This window comes from Mytilus californianus, unplaced genomic scaffold (genome assembly GCF_021869535.1).
Source record: "Mytilus californianus isolate M0D057914Y unplaced genomic scaffold, xbMytCali1.0.p SCAF_8, whole genome shotgun sequence".
Lineage (NCBI taxonomy): Eukaryota > Metazoa > Mollusca > Bivalvia > Mytilida > Mytilidae > Mytilus > Mytilus californianus.
In genome coordinates this window covers 42,182,387-42,204,820 of record NW_026262734.1, presented here as the reverse complement: position 1 = coordinate 42,204,820, position 22,434 = coordinate 42,182,387, and the positions used below count along the sequence as shown (strand labels likewise).

General features: G+C 32.0%; 1 protein-coding gene across 3 annotated transcripts in view; it reads left to right on the top strand.

Annotated features, from left to right (window-relative positions):
- LOC127712644 (transient receptor potential cation channel subfamily M member-like 2) overlaps positions 1-20,711 on the top strand; it is a 67,781-nt gene extending 47,070 nt beyond the window's left edge. For 2 of the 3 annotated variants that reach the window (XM_052219201.1, XM_052219200.1), the window contains 6 exons: positions 1,269-1,443; positions 2,442-2,595; positions 3,295-3,470; positions 12,368-12,500; positions 14,294-14,465; positions 17,085-20,711. In XM_052219201.1, the coding sequence (XP_052075161.1) occupies positions 1,269-1,443; positions 2,442-2,595; positions 3,295-3,470; positions 12,368-12,500; positions 14,294-14,465; positions 17,085-17,618 (1,344 nt within the window). In that variant the 3' untranslated portion in view covers positions 17,619-20,711. Of the gene's footprint in view, positions 1-1,268; positions 1,444-2,441; positions 2,596-3,294; positions 3,471-9,405; positions 9,432-12,367; positions 12,501-14,293; positions 14,471-17,084 lie in introns of those variants that run through there. The other variant, XR_007987223.1, reaches the window with a different exon arrangement.
- The last annotated feature ends 1,723 nt before the right edge of the window (positions 20,712-22,434 follow it).

Below are 22,434 nucleotides of genomic sequence, written 5' to 3'. Positions count from 1 at the left end.
TATATACTTTAAAATATTATTATTATGTCCCCGCCGCTTGGGGAAAGGGGCATTTACTGTAAATTCAGAAATTATTGCGAGGTTTTTATTATTGCGACAAATGCGACAGAGTTGTAAACGCAATAATTTAAACTCGCATTTTGAAATATTTTATATGAACTAAACAGGATTTTTCTCAAAATCGTAACAATTAAAATCGCATTTAAGTCTAAAATGACAAAATCGCAATAATAAATGCATGCAATAATTTCTGAATTTACAGTAAGTTACCCTTGACGTCTGTCCCATTTTCATTTCTGCACTCTAACTTAAGTTTGCCTCATGCAAATTTCATGAAATTCTAACACAATGTTGAGAACCAAAACTCGCAAACAGAGTTCGAATTTGGGCAGTTAGTCACTTACCGTTCTAGAGTTATTCCCCTCTGTAATGTGGAAAATTGCAAATCAAATGCTCTCAAAAAGTATTTTCACATATAAGCAAGCTTGAGCGGGGGCATTTGTGTCCTCATACACATTCTTCTTTTATTTGTCATGTCTGAGACAAATGGCACAGACTGCAAGATGTAGGGATGCTTATATACTGCTTACGGCAGCATAAACTTTTTGTATATAGCTTAATGTTTCAGGAGGTAGAAGAGTTGGGTTTCCATCGTCTGACCATGACTTCATTTTCATGCTTCATTGTTCAATGTTAAGTTTTAGTGATGAGTCCATTTCTCAGATACTATAAGCAAAAGGTCAACTATATAATGATTTTAGGTGAACTTGTGATAGTGTTCATCTGACCATGATCACGTTTTCAGGGTTCATTGGTCAACATTTAATTGGTATTTAGGGTTAGTTTCTCAGAAGCTATACGCAATAGCTCAGTTGTATTGTGTATGTAAAATAATAGTAAGGTGTACAATATGTCAACACTATTTTTTCGTTGCTGAGTTTTTTTCTAAGACACTATAAGCAATTTAAAGTCTAGAATGATTGTAAGGTGAACATTTCTGTCTGACAGGCTTCATCTGACCTTAAGCTCATTTTCGTGGATAATTTTATTATGTGATACCTATAGTAAGAACTCCATTTTAAAAAAAACGTTCTTCTTTAACAAAATTCAACCATAATCAGTAAAGCAGAGGAGACCTCTCAGTATGTGCACTTTTTGTTTTTAAAAAGGAGTCTTTTATTAGTACTTTAGTAGTTATCTTATAGCAGCTATTATTTTCAATTAATAGTTAAATTGTAATACTAACTGTGTTTATGATTATTTTTCAGATGTTGGAATTAGTGATGTTTATTTTAGTGTTGACTATATTCTTAGTATCTTATGGGATAGCTAGTCAAGGATTAATGCATCTTCAGAGACAGTCTGATTGGAAGATTCTTAGAGATGTTATTTACTTCCCATACTGGCAGTTTTACGGAGAGCTGTTTTTAGAAGAAATAGATGGTAGGTTATTGAGTAGATCCATAATGTAGACAGACATGTTAGCAGAACATTAATTGAAGCTATCGTTTTCAATCTTTCCTTTTTATGCCCCGCCGTAGGCGACGGGGGCATTAAGTGTTACCCTTGACCTTCCGTCTTTCCGTTCGTCTGTCCCATTTTCTTTGCAAAGCTTGAGTGGGGGCATTCATGTCCTAAGACACATTTTTCTTTTATTTTTTGTCAGTATAGTATGTTTTAAAAATTTGCAAACTTAAATGCATAGAATACAGAAGAGATCTTACTTTAATTTACCACAAGGTGTAAGATGTAACCAATAAAAAATTGCGCTTAAACACTATTTATATTGTGATATTAAGTGCCAGTCTTTGTAAGAATCAGGCAATTTAGAAAAAAATCAAAACATGGCCGAAAAAAACCCACCGACCTAACCACCCTATTTTGAAGGTATCCTCATCCTGAGTTAGAAATGGTAGGTCTTTCGTTTCTGCGTGTCTGGTAATTCGAGAAATATCTAGACAAATTTTGGTTAGAATGATAGCAAATTACGGAGTTATCTCCCCTTAATTGTTATTTTCTAGAGCATTTCAACCAAATTATATCTTGAATTACCAGAACAGGGAAAGGAAACGAATGTTATATTCATGATCCATCATACATTCTGAACTTAAATTAATATAAAGTTGAGCGGGTTTTTGTTTGTCATGTTTTCACCACTGCCTGATTCTTAGGCAGATTGGCACTTTAAAAGAAAGTTCCTTCCGCAGTGGTTTGAATTAGCAAAAATACTGTACATTTTAACTTTGATATATTTGGACAGGTTGAAAACAGCAAGCACTTCACATAACAAATATAAAATTATAGACACATCATGGCACAAATCATCAAGACTCTGCCAGAAAATATGAAGTACAATCTAAGTATAAGACAGTGAACTCCTCAGTGATGAAGAAAACAAAAGTATTTTTAAAGATGTACAAAATTATACTTATGTTTTATAGATGATGAAAGTTGTAGAGATCAACTTAATACTACTAGTGGTGTTCCTGATGTTTCGTTCTGTAGAACATATCACTGGCTGGTTCCTATATTTTTGGCAGCCTATTTGATGATTGGGAATGTGCTGTTGCTTAACTTACTGATAGCCATTTTCAGGTAAAACTCAAATTAGTGATTTTGGGGTAAATGTCATAACATCTTTACTGTTTGATTGTACACAAACATTCTGAGTTCATTTCTATTATTATTTTATATTGTCAGCTCGTTTGTAGAGGGCAAGACGTCAAATGCCCCTTTGATGGTATACTGACGCCCTGCTCTGTTTATTAGCTCACTTGGACTTGCGCTTCAAAAATCTTCAAAAAGATCCAAATACTCATGGTTTGGAGCATATTTCTACAATGTAGTTTTCTTATATCATTTAAAATATCCTTTGAGTTGCAAATAAATTTATTTGAAACTGCATATCCAGTCCTGTTTACCTTGAAGTAGAAGTTAATTCAAAAAGAGTGGAAGTAACAATGTATTTACTGGTGACAGAGTCGTACATTTTCATAATATTTACATTTCAGCAATGCTGTAAATTCAGAAATTATTGGGAGGTTTTTATTGTTGGGAATAATGCGATAAGGTGAGTATCACAATGATAAAAACTCGCATTCTGATAGTTGATACATATATATGAATGCAGATTTTTCTGAAATCGCAATAATTAATTTTGCATTTTTGTTCATTCTTCAAAAATCGCAATAACAATTGCACGCAATAATTTCTGAATTAACAGTATGCGTTGCTACAGGATATAGAAGTACCAGATGATCGAGTTTTAAGATTTAACACTTTATTACCTTTCAGTAATGTATTCCAAGAAGTTGAGGTAAATTCTAACAGAATTTGGAAGTATCAGATGTATTTGCTGGTGATGGAATTTGATACAAAGGCTGCCCTAGTACCACCACTCAGTATTTTTATACACATCTATCTGGTCTTCAAATGGGTCTTCAGACATACCTGCTGCAGGAAAGCTAAAGGTATTTATATAGTATAGCTGATAATGAATCGTAGTTACAGAAAAGTGAATTATTTATTTCTGACATAAAGTCTAATCCTGTGCTGTATTTCACCTGATGGAGCTAATTCAGGGAAAAAATGTATTGGAGGGTTGGATACATATTTTTTTCTGTGGGTTAAAAGAGTGGAAAACAATTACAATTCTGTTACAAATGAAAAATAAAAATTATGGGTGGTGGGGTAAAAAAAAGTTTTGTCCAACTCGCCCATACATGTTTTGTCTGGAATAGCCCTGAAGAAACTGGAACAAATCTGATTTGATTGATTTCATTGCAATAGTTTTCTAACATTTCAAATGAAAATAAGTGTCCTATCGGTTTTATTTTCAAATTTGTCCAGTAACATTTTGAATCTATGTACATCGTATTAGAGAAAGCTAATAGAAAATCGTAGAATTTACAGGTTTATGGGATATCTATGCTTTATTTCTGCACTGCATCATATGAACTTTAAAAAAATGAATAAAGAAACATATGATCTAAACCCCCTTTTTATTCAATAAAAAATATAGTTGTGTTGTTAAAAGATCAAGAATGAAAATGTAAAATAACAAATAAACCTTAGTATCACCTATATTAGTTTATAAACAGCTTGTTGTCATTACTTCATAAACCAAACTTAGCCATCTTTCATTTATTTTTATTTACTAATAGGATTGATAAAACTTAAGATAAGATAAGATAAGAAAACTTTATTTTGATTCAGAATGAATAAAACAATAAAACACAAGCTTTTGTCAGAATATATAAAACATATAACTAACATTCAAATAATAGCAAACAACATATTCAAATTTCAAAAAAAGCATTAAGGATGTACTTAGGTCAGGTTTAGGAATTTGCGTCAGATTTTCGGACTCCTTGGTTTTTTCCTACGATACAGGTTAAAATATTTTGCCCCATAATACCCATTTATCTTTTCATACAAGACTTCAATAGCTCATAAAAGGCCATTTACCAAAATTTGAGCAGATTCTAGATTTCTTTTCTTTCGATTTGAGACCCAAATAATACTAATGCAAATATAAGGTAAAAGTCCGAGTCAGCCTTTTCCCGCAATTTTTTTAAAATTAAACATCTTGAGAAGGAGCTCCATAACCTATCAATATTTTTAGTTTATTTTGTTCTTTTACTAATGCTCTTCTGACTTATAGTATCAATTTTAAATTCTAGATTTTTTTAATTTCAATAAGTACGTCAGCTAAGTTAAGAATTTGGCTATGAAATATATGATAGTAACTGCAACACATGCATTAAACTGTAAAATTAAAACACATGAGGCAAGGGAAATAAAACATGATCAATATTGTACATTTACTTGTCAGAATTAGAAATTGTTGCTTTTTGTCATTTATTTAAAAAAGAGATCAAAAGCCAGTATAGGTCTGACATAATGTTTTCCATTTTCAGAGGGTAAGCTGATTTCTGGTAATATGAAATATAATATCATGTGTTGGCTACTTGGTTAATAATTTTAATTTTTATTTTCCAAAGCTTTAACATTTTGACATGCTATGTGAATTTTAAAATGTTTTTTGTTGGTCTTCTCTCTGCCTGTATCCCCCTGCTCGATTCTTCATTAAATTGCATATCATGTTCTTGTAAAGTCAAATATGTAGACCTGGCCTTAATAACCATAACATGGACTTATCACCAACTTCATATTGTTATAAACCACAGTTTGACCAGAACTAAGTAAGTCCTCTTCCAAAAAAAAAAAAGAAAAAATATTGTTTTGAACTTTCCAACACACAAATATGGTACAATTCAATAAATAGATGTCAGATTGATAATGTAAAATATCAGATACTCAACACAATATGCAGCTTTTTTAAATTTTATGTTCTCAGTTGTCAAAAAGCTTCATATTGTGACTCACAGCTTTAGTTTAAAATACAATGTATCAATATGCAGAAAGCTTGCTAAGTACCAATTATCAGGTTGTCTGCATCTTGATATTGTAAAATATCAGCTGAGAGTCACAATATAAAGTTTTTTGTCAAGTGAACGCAGCGAACAAGTTCAAATAGGCTTCATAATGTGTCGAGCAGACTACCAGATAATCCATTTATCAGGTTGTATTTGCGTTTTTTGCAGAAAAGAAACAAGTGATTTCTTTGTTTCACCAGCAAACCCAAAGATAACGTGATAAAATCGGGTCAAACTTATCAATGTTAGTTCATTCATTATGACATTTATGATGTCAGTGATATGTACGGGTCAAAGTTCACAAAGCCATGATATGCAATTTTATTGAGAGCTGAGCAGAGTGAAACAGACAGTGGGATGACTAATAACTGTTTTTTATCAGTTTTAACTTAGTATTGTTAATTTTAAGAAGAATAAGAAAATAGTGGTTAAAAAAAAATCCTCCATTATAAGTCATATTTTAATACAGATTCTTCAAATTTAAAAAAATATATGAGTATGTTTTATATACTTGAATGGCTAAGTTTTTACTATAAAACACATGTGCATAAAAGTTTATAAAATTAAAATCCTTTATTTCTCCAAATCTTAAGAAATGTACTGCTATTAAATTATTGTCTTCCCGTACTTTAGATCCCAGACAACTTTGCCATATGCAGTGAACTTAACCATTACACTTTGGCAATAACACATTGCAAGTGCAATAGAAAATTTAAAACCTTGAAAAAAGATTTTATATTTAAAATCATAATTTTCACAACAAATTTTTATATCCCTGCTTTAAAAAGTGGGGGTATACTGTTATACCTCTGTTCGTCCGTTCATCCGTCAGTCCGTATGTCTGTCCCATGAATATTTTTGTCCCATTTTTCTCAGGTACTACGTACATTACAAGGATTTCTGAAATTTGGTTTCAAGGTTTATATAAGTGAGCTATACTGTGTGATGCATTTTCAGATTCATCACTCAACAACTTCCTGTTTACAAAATTATTCATATTTGGGCGGAGGTATCATCAGTGAGCAGTAGCTCACAGTTTCACTTGTTTTTTTTTTGGTTCATTGCCATTTCTCACATTATTTTTTGTCTCGTTCAGTGTAAAGATGTAAACTGATACATTATCTGGAAAAGAAATTCTAGTTTGCATTAAATCACCTGATGTGTGAACTTTTCTCTCTGATTTGCATTCAACCTATGTTGTTTGACATTTTTATCAGAGATCAACTCCTTATTTTAATAATAACCAAATTTGAGTCAAAGGTGGCCTGATGTACCCACTGAATCGTATTTAGGGGATGAGCTTAAAGTAAAAGTCAAGTTGACCATATCTGTCAACTTCTCAAAATCTCCAAAGGTCCTAATGCATCTCTCATACATGTCATAAATGTTTATATGTAATATACTATGGTTTTAAATGAGAATATATGCTTAACTGCCATATTAACTCTTTTGAATGTATGTTTTTGAGATATTCAGTGCATAAAATGAAGGATTTTTAGAGTCGGGTCAACACCTCTCGTGGAGAAAAACCCCCATAAATCATGAAAGTTGGCAGGTATATCAACATATATATTTAAAACAGGAAATATGATGTTCTTATGGCTGTACTTTGAAATATCAGCTGGGTTTTTTTTGTAGAAAATTATTATACAATGTGTTATATGTTATTTCAGAGACTTTCATTCCATCTACCCTTTGTATACGACCGCAAAAATTTTTTGCGGGTCGTATATTGGTATGACGTTGGCGTCGTCGTCGTCTGGCGTCGTCCGGCGTCGTCCGAAGACACATTGGTTTTTGCACTCTAACTTTAGTTTAAGTGAATGGATCTCTATGAAATTTTACCATAAGGTTCAATACCACAAAAGGAAGGTTGGGATTGATTTTGGGGGTTATGGTACCAAAAGTTAAGGAATTAGGGGCCAAAAAGGGGCCAAAAATAAGCATTTTTGTAACTTCCAGACATAACTTGTGTGTTAGTGTATGGATCTCTCTGACATTGTACCACAAGGTTCCATATCACACAGGGAATGCTGGGATTAATTTTGGGGGTAATTGCCTCAAAATATTAGGAAAAAGTGGCAAAAAACAAGCATTTTTTTAGTTTCATGACAATAACTTGTGTGTACGTGTATGGATCTTTCTGAAATTGTACTACAAGGTTCCATATCACAAAGGGAAAGCTGGAATTGAGTTTGGGGGTAATTGCCCAAAACGTTTAGGAATTAAGGGCCAAAAAGGGGCCAAAAATAAGCATTTTTCTAGTTTCCAGACAATAACTTGTGTTCAAGTGTATGGATCTCTCTGAAATTGTACCACAAGGTTCCATATCAGACAGGGAATGCTGGGATTGATTTTGGGGGTAATTGCCTCAAAATATTAGGAATTAGGGGCCCAAAAAGGGGCAAAAAACAAGCATTTTTCTAGTTTCAAGATAATAACTTGTGTGTAAGTGTATGGATCTTTCTGAAATTGTACTACAAGGTTCCATATCACAAAGGGAAAGCTGGAATTGAGTTTGGGGGTAATTGCCCAAAACATTTAGGAATAAGGGGCCAAAAAGGGGCCAAAAATAAGCATTTTTCTAGTTTCCAGGCAATAACTTGTGTTCAAGTGTATGGATCTCTCTGAAATTGTACTGCAAGGTACCATACCACAAAGGGAAGGCTGGGATTGAGTTTGGGGGTGATGAATCATAAGGGGGTTCAAAAAATTTGGGGGGGGATTTTTTTTTTTTTCCTTTTTTTTTTCTTTTAAAATTTTTCATTTTAAGTTGGTTATTTCTGTTTTATATTTAAAAGCAAATAATAATGATATGGTAGGAGATACACACCAAACAGGATGTGTAAATTATTATAAAATAAGTATTGCACAATAGCAAGAAATCTTCAACTGCACAGTATTGCGCAATAGCAAGAAATCTTCAATTGCACAGTATTGTGCAATAGCAAGAAATATCCAATAGCACAATATTGCGCAATAGCAAGAAATTGTCAATTGTACAGTATTGCGCAATAGCAAGAAATATTCAATTGCACAGTATTGTGCAAAAGAAGATACTTCGTATAAATTGCTTATTTCTTGACCAATTTCAATGGGGTTTTATTCTTGAATTCTTGGGGTTCTTTAATATGCTGATTCTAACCGTGTATTAAGTTTTTGGATTTTGGGACCCGTTTTTAAATTGGTCCACATTGAGGTCCAAAGGGTCCAAAATTAAACTTTGTTTGATTTCATCAAAAATTGAATTATTGGGGTTCTTTGATATGCCGAATCTAACCGTGTATTTAGATTCTTAATTTTTGGTTCTGTTTTCAAATTGGTCTATATTAAGGTCCAAAGGGTCCAAAATTAAACTTAGTTTGATTTTAACAAAAATTGAATTCTTAGGGTTCTTTGATATGCTGAATCTAAACATGTATTTAGATTTTTGATTATGGGCCCAGTTTTCAAGTTGGTCCAAATCGGGGTCCAAAATTAAACTTTGTTTGATTTCAACAAAAATTGAATATATGGGGTTCTTTGATATGCTGAATCTAACCATGTATTTAGATTTTTGATTTTTGGGCCCCATTATCAACTTTGTCCACATTGAGGTCAAAAGGGTCCAAAATTAAACTTTGTTTGATTTCATCAAAAATTGAATTCTTGGGGTTCTTTGATATGCTGAATCTAACCATGTATTTAGATTTTGGATATTGGACCATAATAGTTGAATGTCCAATTTAAAATTTTTAAGTTCTTAGACCACATTCATTCTGTGTCAGAAACCTATGCTGTGTCAAATATTTAATCACAATCCAAATTCAGAGCTGTATCAAGCTTGAATGTTGTGTCCATACTTGCCCCAACTGTTCAGGGTTCAACCTCTGCGGTCGTATCAAGCTGCGCCCTGCAGAGCATTTTATTAGAATATTTGTACTCAGAAAATTACTTGAAATTGAGAGTTTTCTTTTCTTTTCTTTAGTATTAATTCCCTCCTTACAGATTTTTGTAAGTATTTATATATTGAGTAATTACAGACTGCATATGTCTGTGGCTTTTACTATGGTATAACTAATTTTGACATAGTAACATTTATATTAATTCTTTGTCATTCTGCCCAGCTCAGTCACTCTGTAATTCTTGTATCACTGCTTTGTGACATTAGAAAAGTAATTGTCAGCAGAGTTATAATGTGACAGCAGAACTTATCAGGAATCCTAAGGTATGACAATCAAGCGTAAAAAAAATGTCTAAATAAAAAGACCAGAATTAGTATGATAAACAGAATTAATTGAGTTTGTCTGCTCACCCCTTCAGGAGCACCTGAGATCACCCCCAGTTTTTGGTGGGGTTTGTGTTGCTCAGTCGTTTGTTTTCTATGTTGTGTTTTGTATACTGTTGTTTGTCTTTTGGTCTTTTTCTTTTTTTTGCCATGGTGTTGTCATAGAATTTATTTCGACTTATGAGTTTGAATATATCCCTTTGGTATCTTTCGCCTCTCTTTTATACTGGTAGATAACAATGCTAGGCTCATTGTGACTCATGACTGACATTTTATGGTATCAGTGGGCTTAAAAACTGTTGAGTTTCACTTATTGTTGGAAGAAAATGTTTCAAATATTCAAGACTAGAAATATTAGATTACTTTTAGGATATTAACATAAATATGTCTCTGCCATAGAAATTAACACAACTAAAACTGTTTGTCAATGTTGAGTGCTTTTATATTGTGATTTATTTTTCATGAATCAATTTCACAATTCTGCATTTGTTATTTATAATCTGAAAAAAATTGTGATAAATATAAGCTATTGTTTAAATATTCAATTTGGAGTTGAATTTATTCAAACACTTTTTTACTTATTAATATAATAATAATAAGTGTGTCATTAGATAAAATTTGTAGCAAATGTCTGATCAGTTGTAATGATTTATGAAAATTGGTTCAAAATACTGTAAATTCAGAAATTATTGTGAATAATGCAACTTGGTGTCAGAGTATCACAATAGTAAGAACTTGCTTTCTTATATCTGACATAGTTATATATTTTTATGCAGCATTTCCTGTGATCGCAATAATTATTCTGACCTTTTGGTCTGTCATGTCAAAATCGGAAATCGCAATATTTTCTGAATTTGCAGTATATTGAAATTGATCAAGGTCCTCAAAAAATATCAACAGTGGCTCTTAAATATGGTTTGTCAAACTGTTACTTACATCACATTTCTGCTGTGCTATTAAATTAAATTAAGTAAATCTGTTTTGTTAAAAAATAATGGTTTTTGGTTTCTCAAATAATAGTAGTTTTTATTTTCCAGTTTCGATAAAGGTTTTGGTTTCATTTATACATTTTCGTATCAGTAATATTTCCCACCATTTTTTAATTAGAGGCTCCAAGAAGACGGTATTGAACACCTGGCATTTTTGCATATAATTGATACAATGCTGATTATGCAAAAAGAATATTGGTGTTGAAACTATGTGGCCAAAATCTTGTCTTTCTGATCATTTTTTCTGGACAGTTTCTGTCTATCCATTATATTTTCTAGATTATACATTATTGCTATTATACATGGAAAAAATTGTTGTTTAGGGGCAAGTAAGGAGTAAATTAACAATTCCAATCATTCCTGGGACCAATATATAATTATATTCATGTATTAGTCCCTGATCATCATGATCATACTGACTTATTTGTAGATCTTGTGTTACTGATCCTTTGCTGTTCAAAGTTTGAGGTGATATATTTATACTTTTCAAGATATTAGGTAAAAAAAAACATTGGTCAAAACTCATCATTTAAAAACCAAGATAAACTTATTTGTTGATCTTGTCTTCATTTTTCTTTTGAAATTTTTCTCAATATCTATTATAGTTTTCAGGATAATAGCCAAAAACACCCCAAAAAAATTATAAAAATCATCATTTAAGGGCAATATATTCATTAATGATTTGTCTGGATATTTTGGCTATGTTGACTTATTTGTAGACTCACTTGTCTTGCTCATACTTTTATCTTTTTACACTTTCTCTCTAGCTATTATAGTTCTGAAGTCCAAAATTCTAAAATAATTAGTTTAAAATTTCGTTTACTGTGATTTAATTTATTATTGTGAGTATCAATTTTCTTTTACTTATGAAAAAATGCACTTTTGTGGATATTTGATTTCGTAGTTTTGCTAAAGCCTGAATACAAGCCTTTAAAAAATGCGTACTTCACTGAACATTGGAATTTGAAGTTCACCTATACAGACGAAATCCATGAAAATTGGTACCCCATAAATCATAATGAATCTACAGTAAGTGAAATAACTCTGATAAGTAGACAATCTTAGTCAAAATGGACAGTAGGTAGATCTTGCTATTCAGTTTTTTTTTTGTCCTGGACTGATTTTATCTATCTTTAGCAGTTTTCAAGATATAACACAATGCTTGTATTCTATTTTTAATCATGGTGGTTGGCAGTCAGGTTCATCTGACAATATTTTATGCTTTATACTCTAAGGATAATTGGGGGCCTCGGTGGCCGAGTGGTCTAAGTAGTTACTACTGTAATCACTAGCCAGGCAACACTGAGGTTGTGAGTTCAAACCCCGCTCGTGCGGGTGCACTCAACTCCAATCTTAATTGACTAGGATTGTCAGTTTTCCTATCGAAGGTCGGTGGTTTTCTCCTGGCACTCCAGCTTCCTCCACCAATAAAAACTGGCCGCCACGAAATAGCCCAAAAGCGGTGCTTAAAAGTGGCATTAAAACACCAAAAATAAAATCAAATCTAAGGATAATTTGTGGCAAATTTTGGTTGCATTTAGCCTGGAAGTTTATGAGGAGAAGATTTTTGTAAAAATGAACAGACAACAGACACCAAGTGATTAGAGTTGCTCATCCTGGCCCAAAGGAGATAGTCATATCAACATTCAAATTGTAACCCATTTTATTTTCAGGTCGCCAATATGGTTCTCGCCATTTAGAATATTTACAACTATTTGAGAAAGAACAATTATCTAACTACTTGAGGAAAAAGAAAGCTGAAGCTAAAAGTTGTACAGATATTAGTATCCTTAGTATGCAGAAAAGGTAAATAGACCAAACTTCCTGTTGTGTATTGGTTGATATTATCAGGGACTTTCTATACTAACGGGACTCGTCTCTATTGATTTTAACTGATTACTACGCCGCCTCTTTAAAGCTACCATCCAACAATAAACTTAGTTTCATATCTCTGATATACGATGCTAGTAGTTATTTGCGTATTTCACAGTTCATTGTAATTATATTATTATTATTAGTTGTTAATATAAAATCTGATTAATAGCTATTTGCGATGACAAAAAATATAAGATTTTGAAAGAATGATGAATTATTAAATTTAGACGTATCGTTTTAAAGAACATCCCAGTTGTGTAAAATGGTTTACATATCAAGCAAGATGGCAGCTACTGAAAATTCGACGAACAAATACCTCAAAGTTTAAAGATCAATATTTAAAAAACGATCCGAGAAATCATTTGAAAAACTACATTTTGCTATGACAAAATGTATAAAATTTAATAAAAACGATTTTTTGTTAAACTTGAACATATAGTTATGAAGAACACTTCGTAAATGACAAATGGTTTGCTATAAAGTCACGTGACATCAGCTACGGCCGAGATCAGTCTGATAATTTGTATAGACATCGTTATAAGTGACCAGTACCGTTAGTATAGAAAGTCCCTGATATTATACATAAAACTTTGCTTTCTATCCTGCAATTAGTTTGTTATGAAATATAATGTACTGTTGGCTTATTTTCATGAAAATAAGGAGATGTGGTATGATTGCCAATGAGACAACTCAAGTCCAAAAGATGTTGATTTAGGCAACTAAAGGTCACTGTACATCCTTCAACTATGACCAAAACCCATATCGCATAGTCCCCTATAAGAGTCCCTGACATGAATAAATGTGAAACAATTCAAACAAAACCAACTGCCTTGATTTTATGACAAAAAATAAATGAAAAACAATTATGATAGGCAACAACCATCACCATAAAAATTAGTGGGTAATGGCTTTACTCGTCAGGTTGGCACGAAGCACAAAGAACAGTTGACATAAAGTATAAATTAAAGAGTACTCACAGTTAATGAAAGCTAGCTATATAGTTCAAAGCCAATAAGAACTACTGTTAGTAAATCATTCAAGTTCTTCCAGACTAAAGTATCAATCAGTACACATCCAATGGTTAGTGTAAAGCCATCATAAAAAGTCTGAGAAAAGTATAACGTGGCTTTGAACATTAATACCTTCATAGGATAATAGTGTTACTAGGAAAGGCTCATTCTGTTTAGTCTGTTTTCACATATTAAAAGGAAAAGATTTATAGCTAGATGCTTATTGAGTAAACCCCAGATATACAGTGTGAAAACAAAACTAAATTATACTACAATCTGAGGAGGATTTTTAATAATCAGCTTGCAATATAAAATAAGGATATGTGGTTTGATTGCCAATGATACAATTATCCTCCAGAGACCATATGACATATATTTTAGCAACTATAGGTCACTGCATTTATGGCCTTCAACAAATACTTTATTTAAATATGGTTAAGATGATATCAATAAGTTAAAGAGATATGAAGGTGGTCATCAAATCACATATGGAAAACGTAATAAATGAAAGAATTGACTTCAAATTAAATGTATAAGAAATGAGGAGAACATGGAAGATTTTAAAACTAAATTATTACTTTAATTTAAAAATTACTACTAAAGAATTTAAGGGCGAATTTTCAAATTATTTTTTGGCTAATTTGATTGGTTTGGAAACTGTTTAATTGATGTAAATACTATGTAATTTTGAATTTCTTTAACTATATTTTACAGAATTGATGAGTTGTACAAGATGATAAAAGAGGACTTTTTAGATGATGATCCAGCAACAGTAGACAGGGAAACTTCTAAGGCAGGATTTGAAACTTTATACAGACCAAAGACAGTAGGGGAGGCTACTCTTCACAGACAGAATTCAAAAACAGGATCTATAAAGGAGACAGTGGTAATCATTTGTAATACAAGTTTTGTCATTAGTTACTGTGAATTCATTTATTTTTGTGGGTACCAATTTTAGTAGATTGAAGGAGGATTGTATTTTTGTGGATTTGTAGAACTCAATTTAAACTTATAGAAAATATGTACTTTGTTAAACATTTAAATTTGTGGTTCACCTGTTCACACAAAATCCCTGATTGATTGATTTATTGATTGGTGTTTAAGGCCATTTTCAACATTATTGTGCTATTTCGTGGCAGTCAGTTTTTATTGATGGAGGAAGCCGGAGTGCCCAGAGAGAACAAAAACCTTTGGTAGGAAAACTGACAATACTAGTCAATTAAGATTGGAGTCGAGTGCACCTGCCCCGTGCGGGATTCAAACTCACAACCTCAGTGTTGACTGGTTAGTGATAAAGTAGTTTGCTACTTAGACCACTCTGCCACCGAGGCCTCTCAAAATCCCTGAAAATTAGTACCTAAGGAATAATGATCAACCCACAGTTGACTACTGTTTAGCTATCATTTCACATCATTTTATTTTGCAACAATGTTCAAGGGGTGGTATTTTGGTTAAACATCATCTGTTAATTGCCAGGATGAGCAAAGTTAGTGTATTGTTGATGAGTTTTTTATTAAAGAAAAATAGCCTTATGTTATAAACCAATGAAAAGAACTGATTATCAAAAAAATTGCATATAAAGTTTTACTATCCTATTATATCAAGACTTGATAGATCCTTGTTATAAATAGATTTTTGCTTAACATCCAGTGGTAATTACCGTCTTTTGGTGTGTATAAAACGCACCATACATAGTACGCACCCCCTTTTCACCCTTGAAACTTGAGAAAAAAAGTTTCTTCTTATGCTTTACACGCAGGGACTTTCTGGAAAAATTCCAACTTGAAACTCGGTAAAATGCGTCCATTGAAAATAATTTATTTTTTGGGGACAAATTGAACTCCAGTCCTGGTTGATTACAGGATAATGAAAACGTTGTTGCAGAATAAATAACTTAGCAAATGATGTTTGATTCTTTATTGTTCAACAGATGTGTTTGATTGAGAACACCAGGAAGTGTTAAATCGGGAAGTTATTTAAATGCAAATCGTAGTCGGTGAATCTTGTACGGAATACAGATTCATTACGAATATTCTTTAATACACAACAAATAAATAAATTGTAATATTTATGTTGATAAATTAAAAATAAATATTAATCTCTGCTAATTTCATTTATTGTTTGTTGGTACTCATTGAATCGTTAAATCTAGATTATCACACTCTTATAAATAATCAATTAGAAAGTCTAATCGTTGTCAAAACAAATCAATTGACAGGTTCACTTTGTTCCTCAGTCAGGTATTAAAATGGTATTTTGAAAACATGCTTATAATTTATGATTTGTATGAAGGTTTTTATAGAGAATTTTAAAATGTCACAAAGTAAAAACGTTTATTCAACTTCATAATGTTGAAGTCACATGACGTGATCACCTGATACTACAAAAGTAAAAAACAATGGCGGTCACTATCATCAAACGGGCGTGTTTCATTCAATTTTCATACATTCACCTTCTGTGTTCCTTGTTAGAACATATCAAAAGTAAGTTATAAACTCGAGAATCACCTACACTTATTTGGCCATTGACAGAATCATCTCTTATTCGGATATGAACAAATACAACTTCCGGGCGGCAACATAGAACAGACACAAGAAAACGCAAAAAACATAACTACTAAAGCATTTAAATGATTTTTATTTGCATATAACATTACAAATCATATACTAGAAGGTACAAATATACATTTTAAACATAACAACAATAATTTGTTTTGCTACAAAAATATTTTCTTCCTGACCACCTGACCTGGTTTCATGGCCGAGGCATACATAATATGCACCCCCTTCTCAGAAATCTCTCCCAGGGTCAAAATCCGCGTACTATACACACCTAAAAACAGTATTTCATGCTTAGTCAGAATGAGGATGATCTAGAAATTGGCATTGTCAATGTTCAACCTGACCTTTAAGCTATAAAGTTTAAATGGACAATTTCATTTCCATGCAACACCTGCAGATTAAAATTAACCTCCACAACAAACTATTGGTATTTGATGCAGTTAAAATTCATGGCTTGATTACAGAAATAAAGCTCTATATTTTTTTACCCATTATTTCAGTTTAAATGTGTAAAAGTGTTTTTCAATAGACCATACATGTTAATTGACACTATTGCAGTATAAAATATATAAGATAATTTAAACCCACCCAAAAAAAGTACACTTTCTTTAGGGTTCATAGAAATAAGGAATTATTTGAATCTGGAATAATTTTGAATTCTAGAAAATTGATAAGAAATGTATGATGAAAACTAACCCAATTTAGGAGGGTTAGACATGCATGAATGGCTAAGGGGGGTTAGTTAGTTCACACTGAAATATCAGTGAAAGTAAAATTAACCTTAGCAATGCATGAATGGCTAACCCTATTTAGTTGGGTTAGTTTTCATCATATATTTCTAATATCAATTTTCCAGAATTCAAAATTTTTCCAGATTCAAATAATTCCTAGTTTTAGTTTAAATGTAAAAACTCCTGCTTAACTTGTCAATATTTTTTATATAGCCAATAGACAAAGAGGAGGAAGATAAAAAAGAAAGAAAACACAGAAAGAAGAAAAAGAAGAAGAAGGCTAAAGATGATGAAGAGAAATTGTTGAAGGCTAAAGATGATGAAGACATATTATTTAAGGTTAAAGATGATGAAGACAAATTGTTGAACATAGACAAAGACATACAGAAACCAGAAGCAGAGAAAAAAGTTGCTGATTTATGGGAAGATAACCAATCAGATGAGGAGTATGCTATGGCTCCTTCATTGTTACCTATTGCTCCAAGACGCAAATCACCGACAAAAAATTGGACAATGGAGTCTGATAGTGATGATGAGAAACCATCAAGATCGCTTCGTATGAACATTCAACATGACTCAGATGATAATTCTGATTTGAACAATTTTAATAAAGTCAAAAAGAAAAGGAGAAGTAGAAGTCGACCACAAGATTCTTTCTCTGAAGAGGATCTTAAATACAGAGGCTCAAAAATACGCCAAAAGTTGAGAAAGAAAAGGTCGCGTACAAATGACAGTGACTCTAACTAATGGTGCCAAAATTTTATTTGTGTTAGTGGCCATAGTTTGGTCATAATGTTGTTCCATTAAGTTACAATCATTTTGTAATGGTTAAGGCCATTAACAATAAGTGTGATGTTTTTTCATATCTATTTATTCATTTTGATTATTGTTGATTGTTAAAATGTTTTTTTTTTTAAGTTTACCTTATTTTTTGGTAAATATTCTAAAAAGACGATGTTCTTGTACCAGTTTTCATACACATCAATAGTTGACAAGTTATGAATAACATTTATTTATTATGTGGATATACGATGGTCCTTTTTAGACATGGGCATTAGCCTAAGAAGTATTTACATTCAATGGCCTTATTTGAGTGTATGTATAGATGAATGAAATGAGGATTAGTATATTATGTAGTTGTAGTTTTTTAAACACAATTTTTAGATAATATTAAACATATTTAGTAACAATTTATATAGAACACACACATATAGTAATATGATGTAGCTATTTCAGAATAGTTTAAGGATTTCAAATTATCATATGGTAAGAAGGATAAAATTCCAATTTTTTTTCCTGTAGTATGATAAAAATGAGGGTATCAAAGAAAATTGGCTAATATTTTCCCCATCATATTATTACTTTGTTTAAGTTTTTAGTTATGGTAGTTTACCCTGAAGTTTTGGTCCCTTACTTCACATGTTCATTATGATGTTAAATTTCTAAATTGTATGCCGATTTCACGTTTATCTGAACATAGACATAGGATAGTGCTAGGGGGGCAGGGTGTACTATGGACACATATTTTTTATTATTCATGGAAAAGTCTGTAAAATTGAGAATGGAAATGGGGAATATGTCAAAGAGACAACAACCCGACCAAGGAGCAGACAACAGCCGAAGGCCACCAATGTGTCTAAGGAACTTATTATTCAGATACTTAATTTTGCCTCAGATCATCTATTGGAAAATACTTGTTGGAATTTGAGAAAATTTTATAATCGGGAATTGTATTAGTTGCATTTTTAATTAAACACGCACAGTATATGACAGGACAAGCATTACTTTGTAGTGCAAGAAACCAATATAACCTAGTCTAGTTAATGTAAATTTTGGTATAATTTTGTACACTGGTGAGTCAAACAAGTTATGAATTGCATTAATTCTAAAGAGGGAACATCGTATACCGAGGACATTTATATTGTTGGATGCCATATGCTGACTTCTGAGATTGTTGTCTCATTTGCATTTATCACATATTTCTTTCATTAGATTTATATGCATTTATTGTTTTATCTTTGTCAAATGTATTTCTATCATGTTTTTTTTCATTTTTTTCTATTAACCCTTGTAAATGGTTGTGATTCAAAGATTTGGGAGCAGAAGTGGATTCCAAAGAGTGGCTTAGAGAGCATACCCCTTAAAAATAATTGGTTTTCTTTAAATTGTCAAATATTTTTTTTTAACATTTTTTTATATTTACACCCTTTTCCTCAACCTTGGATCTGCCCCTGCTAAGCCAGTTGTATTAGATAGAATTAATATTTAAATCTTAAACTTGAACTTCAAATTATTGGTTTTGATACTTGAATCAACTAGTTTTAAATAGTGTATTGAAATCACATGTAAATTTTTGTATGTCACAAATAGTAATTAGTTGGTAGAAATCATGTGAAAGTTGTTTATTTTTGGGGTAGATTTTGTATGAATTTTTTTACACAAAGCTGGTGACCATCTTTTATCATTTTATATTTCAGATTACTAACATATAACATTTATTGTTTGTTATAACACTTTATGTAAATTGACATCTTTCAATTTCTGTGTGAATGTCTTGTTCCCTTTTTTTTTAGCTATGAAACTATAAGAAGAGAATATTACAATTTTACCATGGGGTCAAGATTTATATTCAAAATAGATCTAGCTTTTTAGGCATAACAGTGCCTTGTGTCAAACAAATAATGAAATAATTTGATTGACTTCTTTTCAATATGTATGACATTTTTTTTATCCAATACTCAAAAATATACCAGTTATTACAGGTATGCAGCAAAAAGGTTGAGAAATTTTACTATGAATTCGGTTATTTTCGTTGGTACCAATTTTAGTGGATAAGGGAAAAATTGTAGTTTCATGGTTTTATATAATTCTGCATACAAGCGTGTAGAAAATTTGTATTTTGTTGAACATGTAAATTCATGGTCCACCAATACAGATGAAAATAAGTACCCCACTTATAATAATAAATCCTCAGTATCACAATTTTTTGTTATCCATGATCAGTTTTTTTTTATTCTAATTGGTCATTATGGAAATTAAGTTGTTATACTGATAGTTGAAACTATTAACAATCTTAACAATTGAACAAAGTCCCTGTATATTTTTTTTAAAGCAAACTGATCTCAGGAATATTCTGTTTTGTAAGCCTGGTTGTGCCAAAGTGATACTTTCAAACACAACATTTTTACCTTCTAATGTGTTTATTATCTTTCCATGATTTGTGATACTTTCATGTGTTAATTGCCTTTTTATGTTTGTATTGAGTCTGTTTTCTACAACAAACATATGAAAAAGGCAATAGGCCACTTCCCAGTTATTGCAGCCATATTGAATAACAGGCAGATTTTTTTGATAGAGGTGGAAATATTTAAAAGTACAGGAAATCCTATGCATGTTTCCATGCAACTGTTCTGTTTCAATGATGTTTACCTGTATTTTCAAAGCATTTTCACCTTCTTTATGAAAATCTGCCCCCTATTCAACAAGGCTACAATAACCGTGAAAGGGCCTATTGATTTCGTCCTTCAGTTGTTCCATTTATTTTTAATATATTTTTAAACATTTATATTTATTGTTTTTTATGATTGTTTAATAATAGTGGCTCAGTATACTGTATTAGTTTATTTGTGTAGATGAAATTCCTTACAGTAGTATATTTTTATAATGCTGTTTAAATTTATAGCTGTGATACGATTTGAATGACCAATTTCTACATTCCATCCTATTTCTAAATGACAGAATCAACACCTTTTTTTTTACGTGTCTATTTTTGCATTAGTGAATGCATTTTTTTTTTAATTCAAATTGCAATTTAAGTGATATAAGAGATTAAGGAGAGCACAGCAGATACTTTTCAAATCACTCTATTACATCATGTTATGTAACCTATGTATAGTTGATGTAAAAAAAGAACTCTTATGGTGACCTTTATAATAGTTGTAAACTTCTATGTCATTTGGTCTCTGGTGGAGAGTTGTCTCATCAGCAACCACATCTTCTTATTTTTATACTCAGAAGAAATAATTCAAATTATGACATTTGAAAAAATTTTCATCAAGGAATCTTTATTATAATAAACCATGTGATTCATATATAAAAAGAACAGAAAGATATACAAACTGAAACATCCTGGGTAATATTTAAATGTAATGTTGGGACTTGAATAAACGACTCTTTTTGGCCAAACTTTTATGCACAATGTGAATAATTCCTTAGGTTTATATATGAACAAATTTATCCCTCTAAGTTCATACCTGAGGCGAGGTATTCCATCTAGAACCCTGAACTCTGCCAGAGTGCTGTAAATTCAGAAATAAATGTCTGCATTTATTATTGAGAATCACTGATTACTGGTAAAATGGGATATCTAGTTAATGCCATTGGAAAAATTTTGGGAAGGAAAGTTGCTACTGAAATAATGAATGCTACTTCCTATTATTAAGTCTCCCAAACGAAGTTTGGGAAGACTTATTGTTTTTGCTCAGTTCTTATTATTATTATTATTCTTCTTCTTCTTCTTCTTCTTCTTCTTCTTCTTCTTCCGCCGCTTTTAAATTTGAACTTGTCCGCACCCGTTCTCCAAAACCGCCTGTCAGATTAACTTAGGGTTTCACAATATGGTAGACTAACATGTCTAGTGGTGCAATCAGGGTTTTGTTTGTGCAATGGGGTTTATAAAGGGGTACTTTGAGGGGCAAAAAGAAAAGAGGGTTTTACTATAGAACCCTATGGGATTTTATTTTTAAAAATTTTCAAATGATTATAAATTGAAAACCATTTGTGATAGACACAATCTTTTTAATTGAAAATGTTCTAATTGATAAAGCCCATTAAATGAAATACAGGGTTAGTCCCCAGGGGTCACCCCCACCCCCTGCCATTTAAGAAAGTTCTAATACCTTGTAAGTGGTCAAGATCCCCACCCCTAAACCATATATATTCTGTTTTGTCATGCTAAGATGGTTTGAATGATGTACAGGGTTAGTCCCCAGGGGTCATCCCAACCCCCTGCCATTTGAGAACGTTCTAATATCTTGTAAATGGTCGAGATCCCCACCCCTAAACCACATATATTCTGGTTTGTCATGATAAAGCACATCAAATGTAATACAGGGTTAGTCCCCAGGGGTCACCCCCACCCCCTGCCATTTAAGAAAGTTCTAATATCTTGTAAGTGGTCAAGATCCCCACCCCTAAACCATATATATTCTGGTTTGTCATGCGAATATGGTTTGAATGATATACAGGGTTAGTCCCCAGGGGTCATCCCGACCCCCTGCCATTTGAGAAAGTTCTAATATCTTGTAAATGGTTGAGATCCCCACCCCTAAACCATATATATTCCTATTTGTCATGTCTCGAACATTTGAATGACTTATACGGTCAGTCCCCAGGGGTTCCCCCCACCCCCAATGTTCTTATATCTTGTAAATGGTTGAGATCCCCACCCCTAAACCATATATATTCCTGTTCGTCATGTAATGAACATTTAAATGACGTATAGGGCCAGTCCCCAGGGGTTCCTCCCCACCCCCAATGTTCTAGTATCTTGTAAATGGTCGAG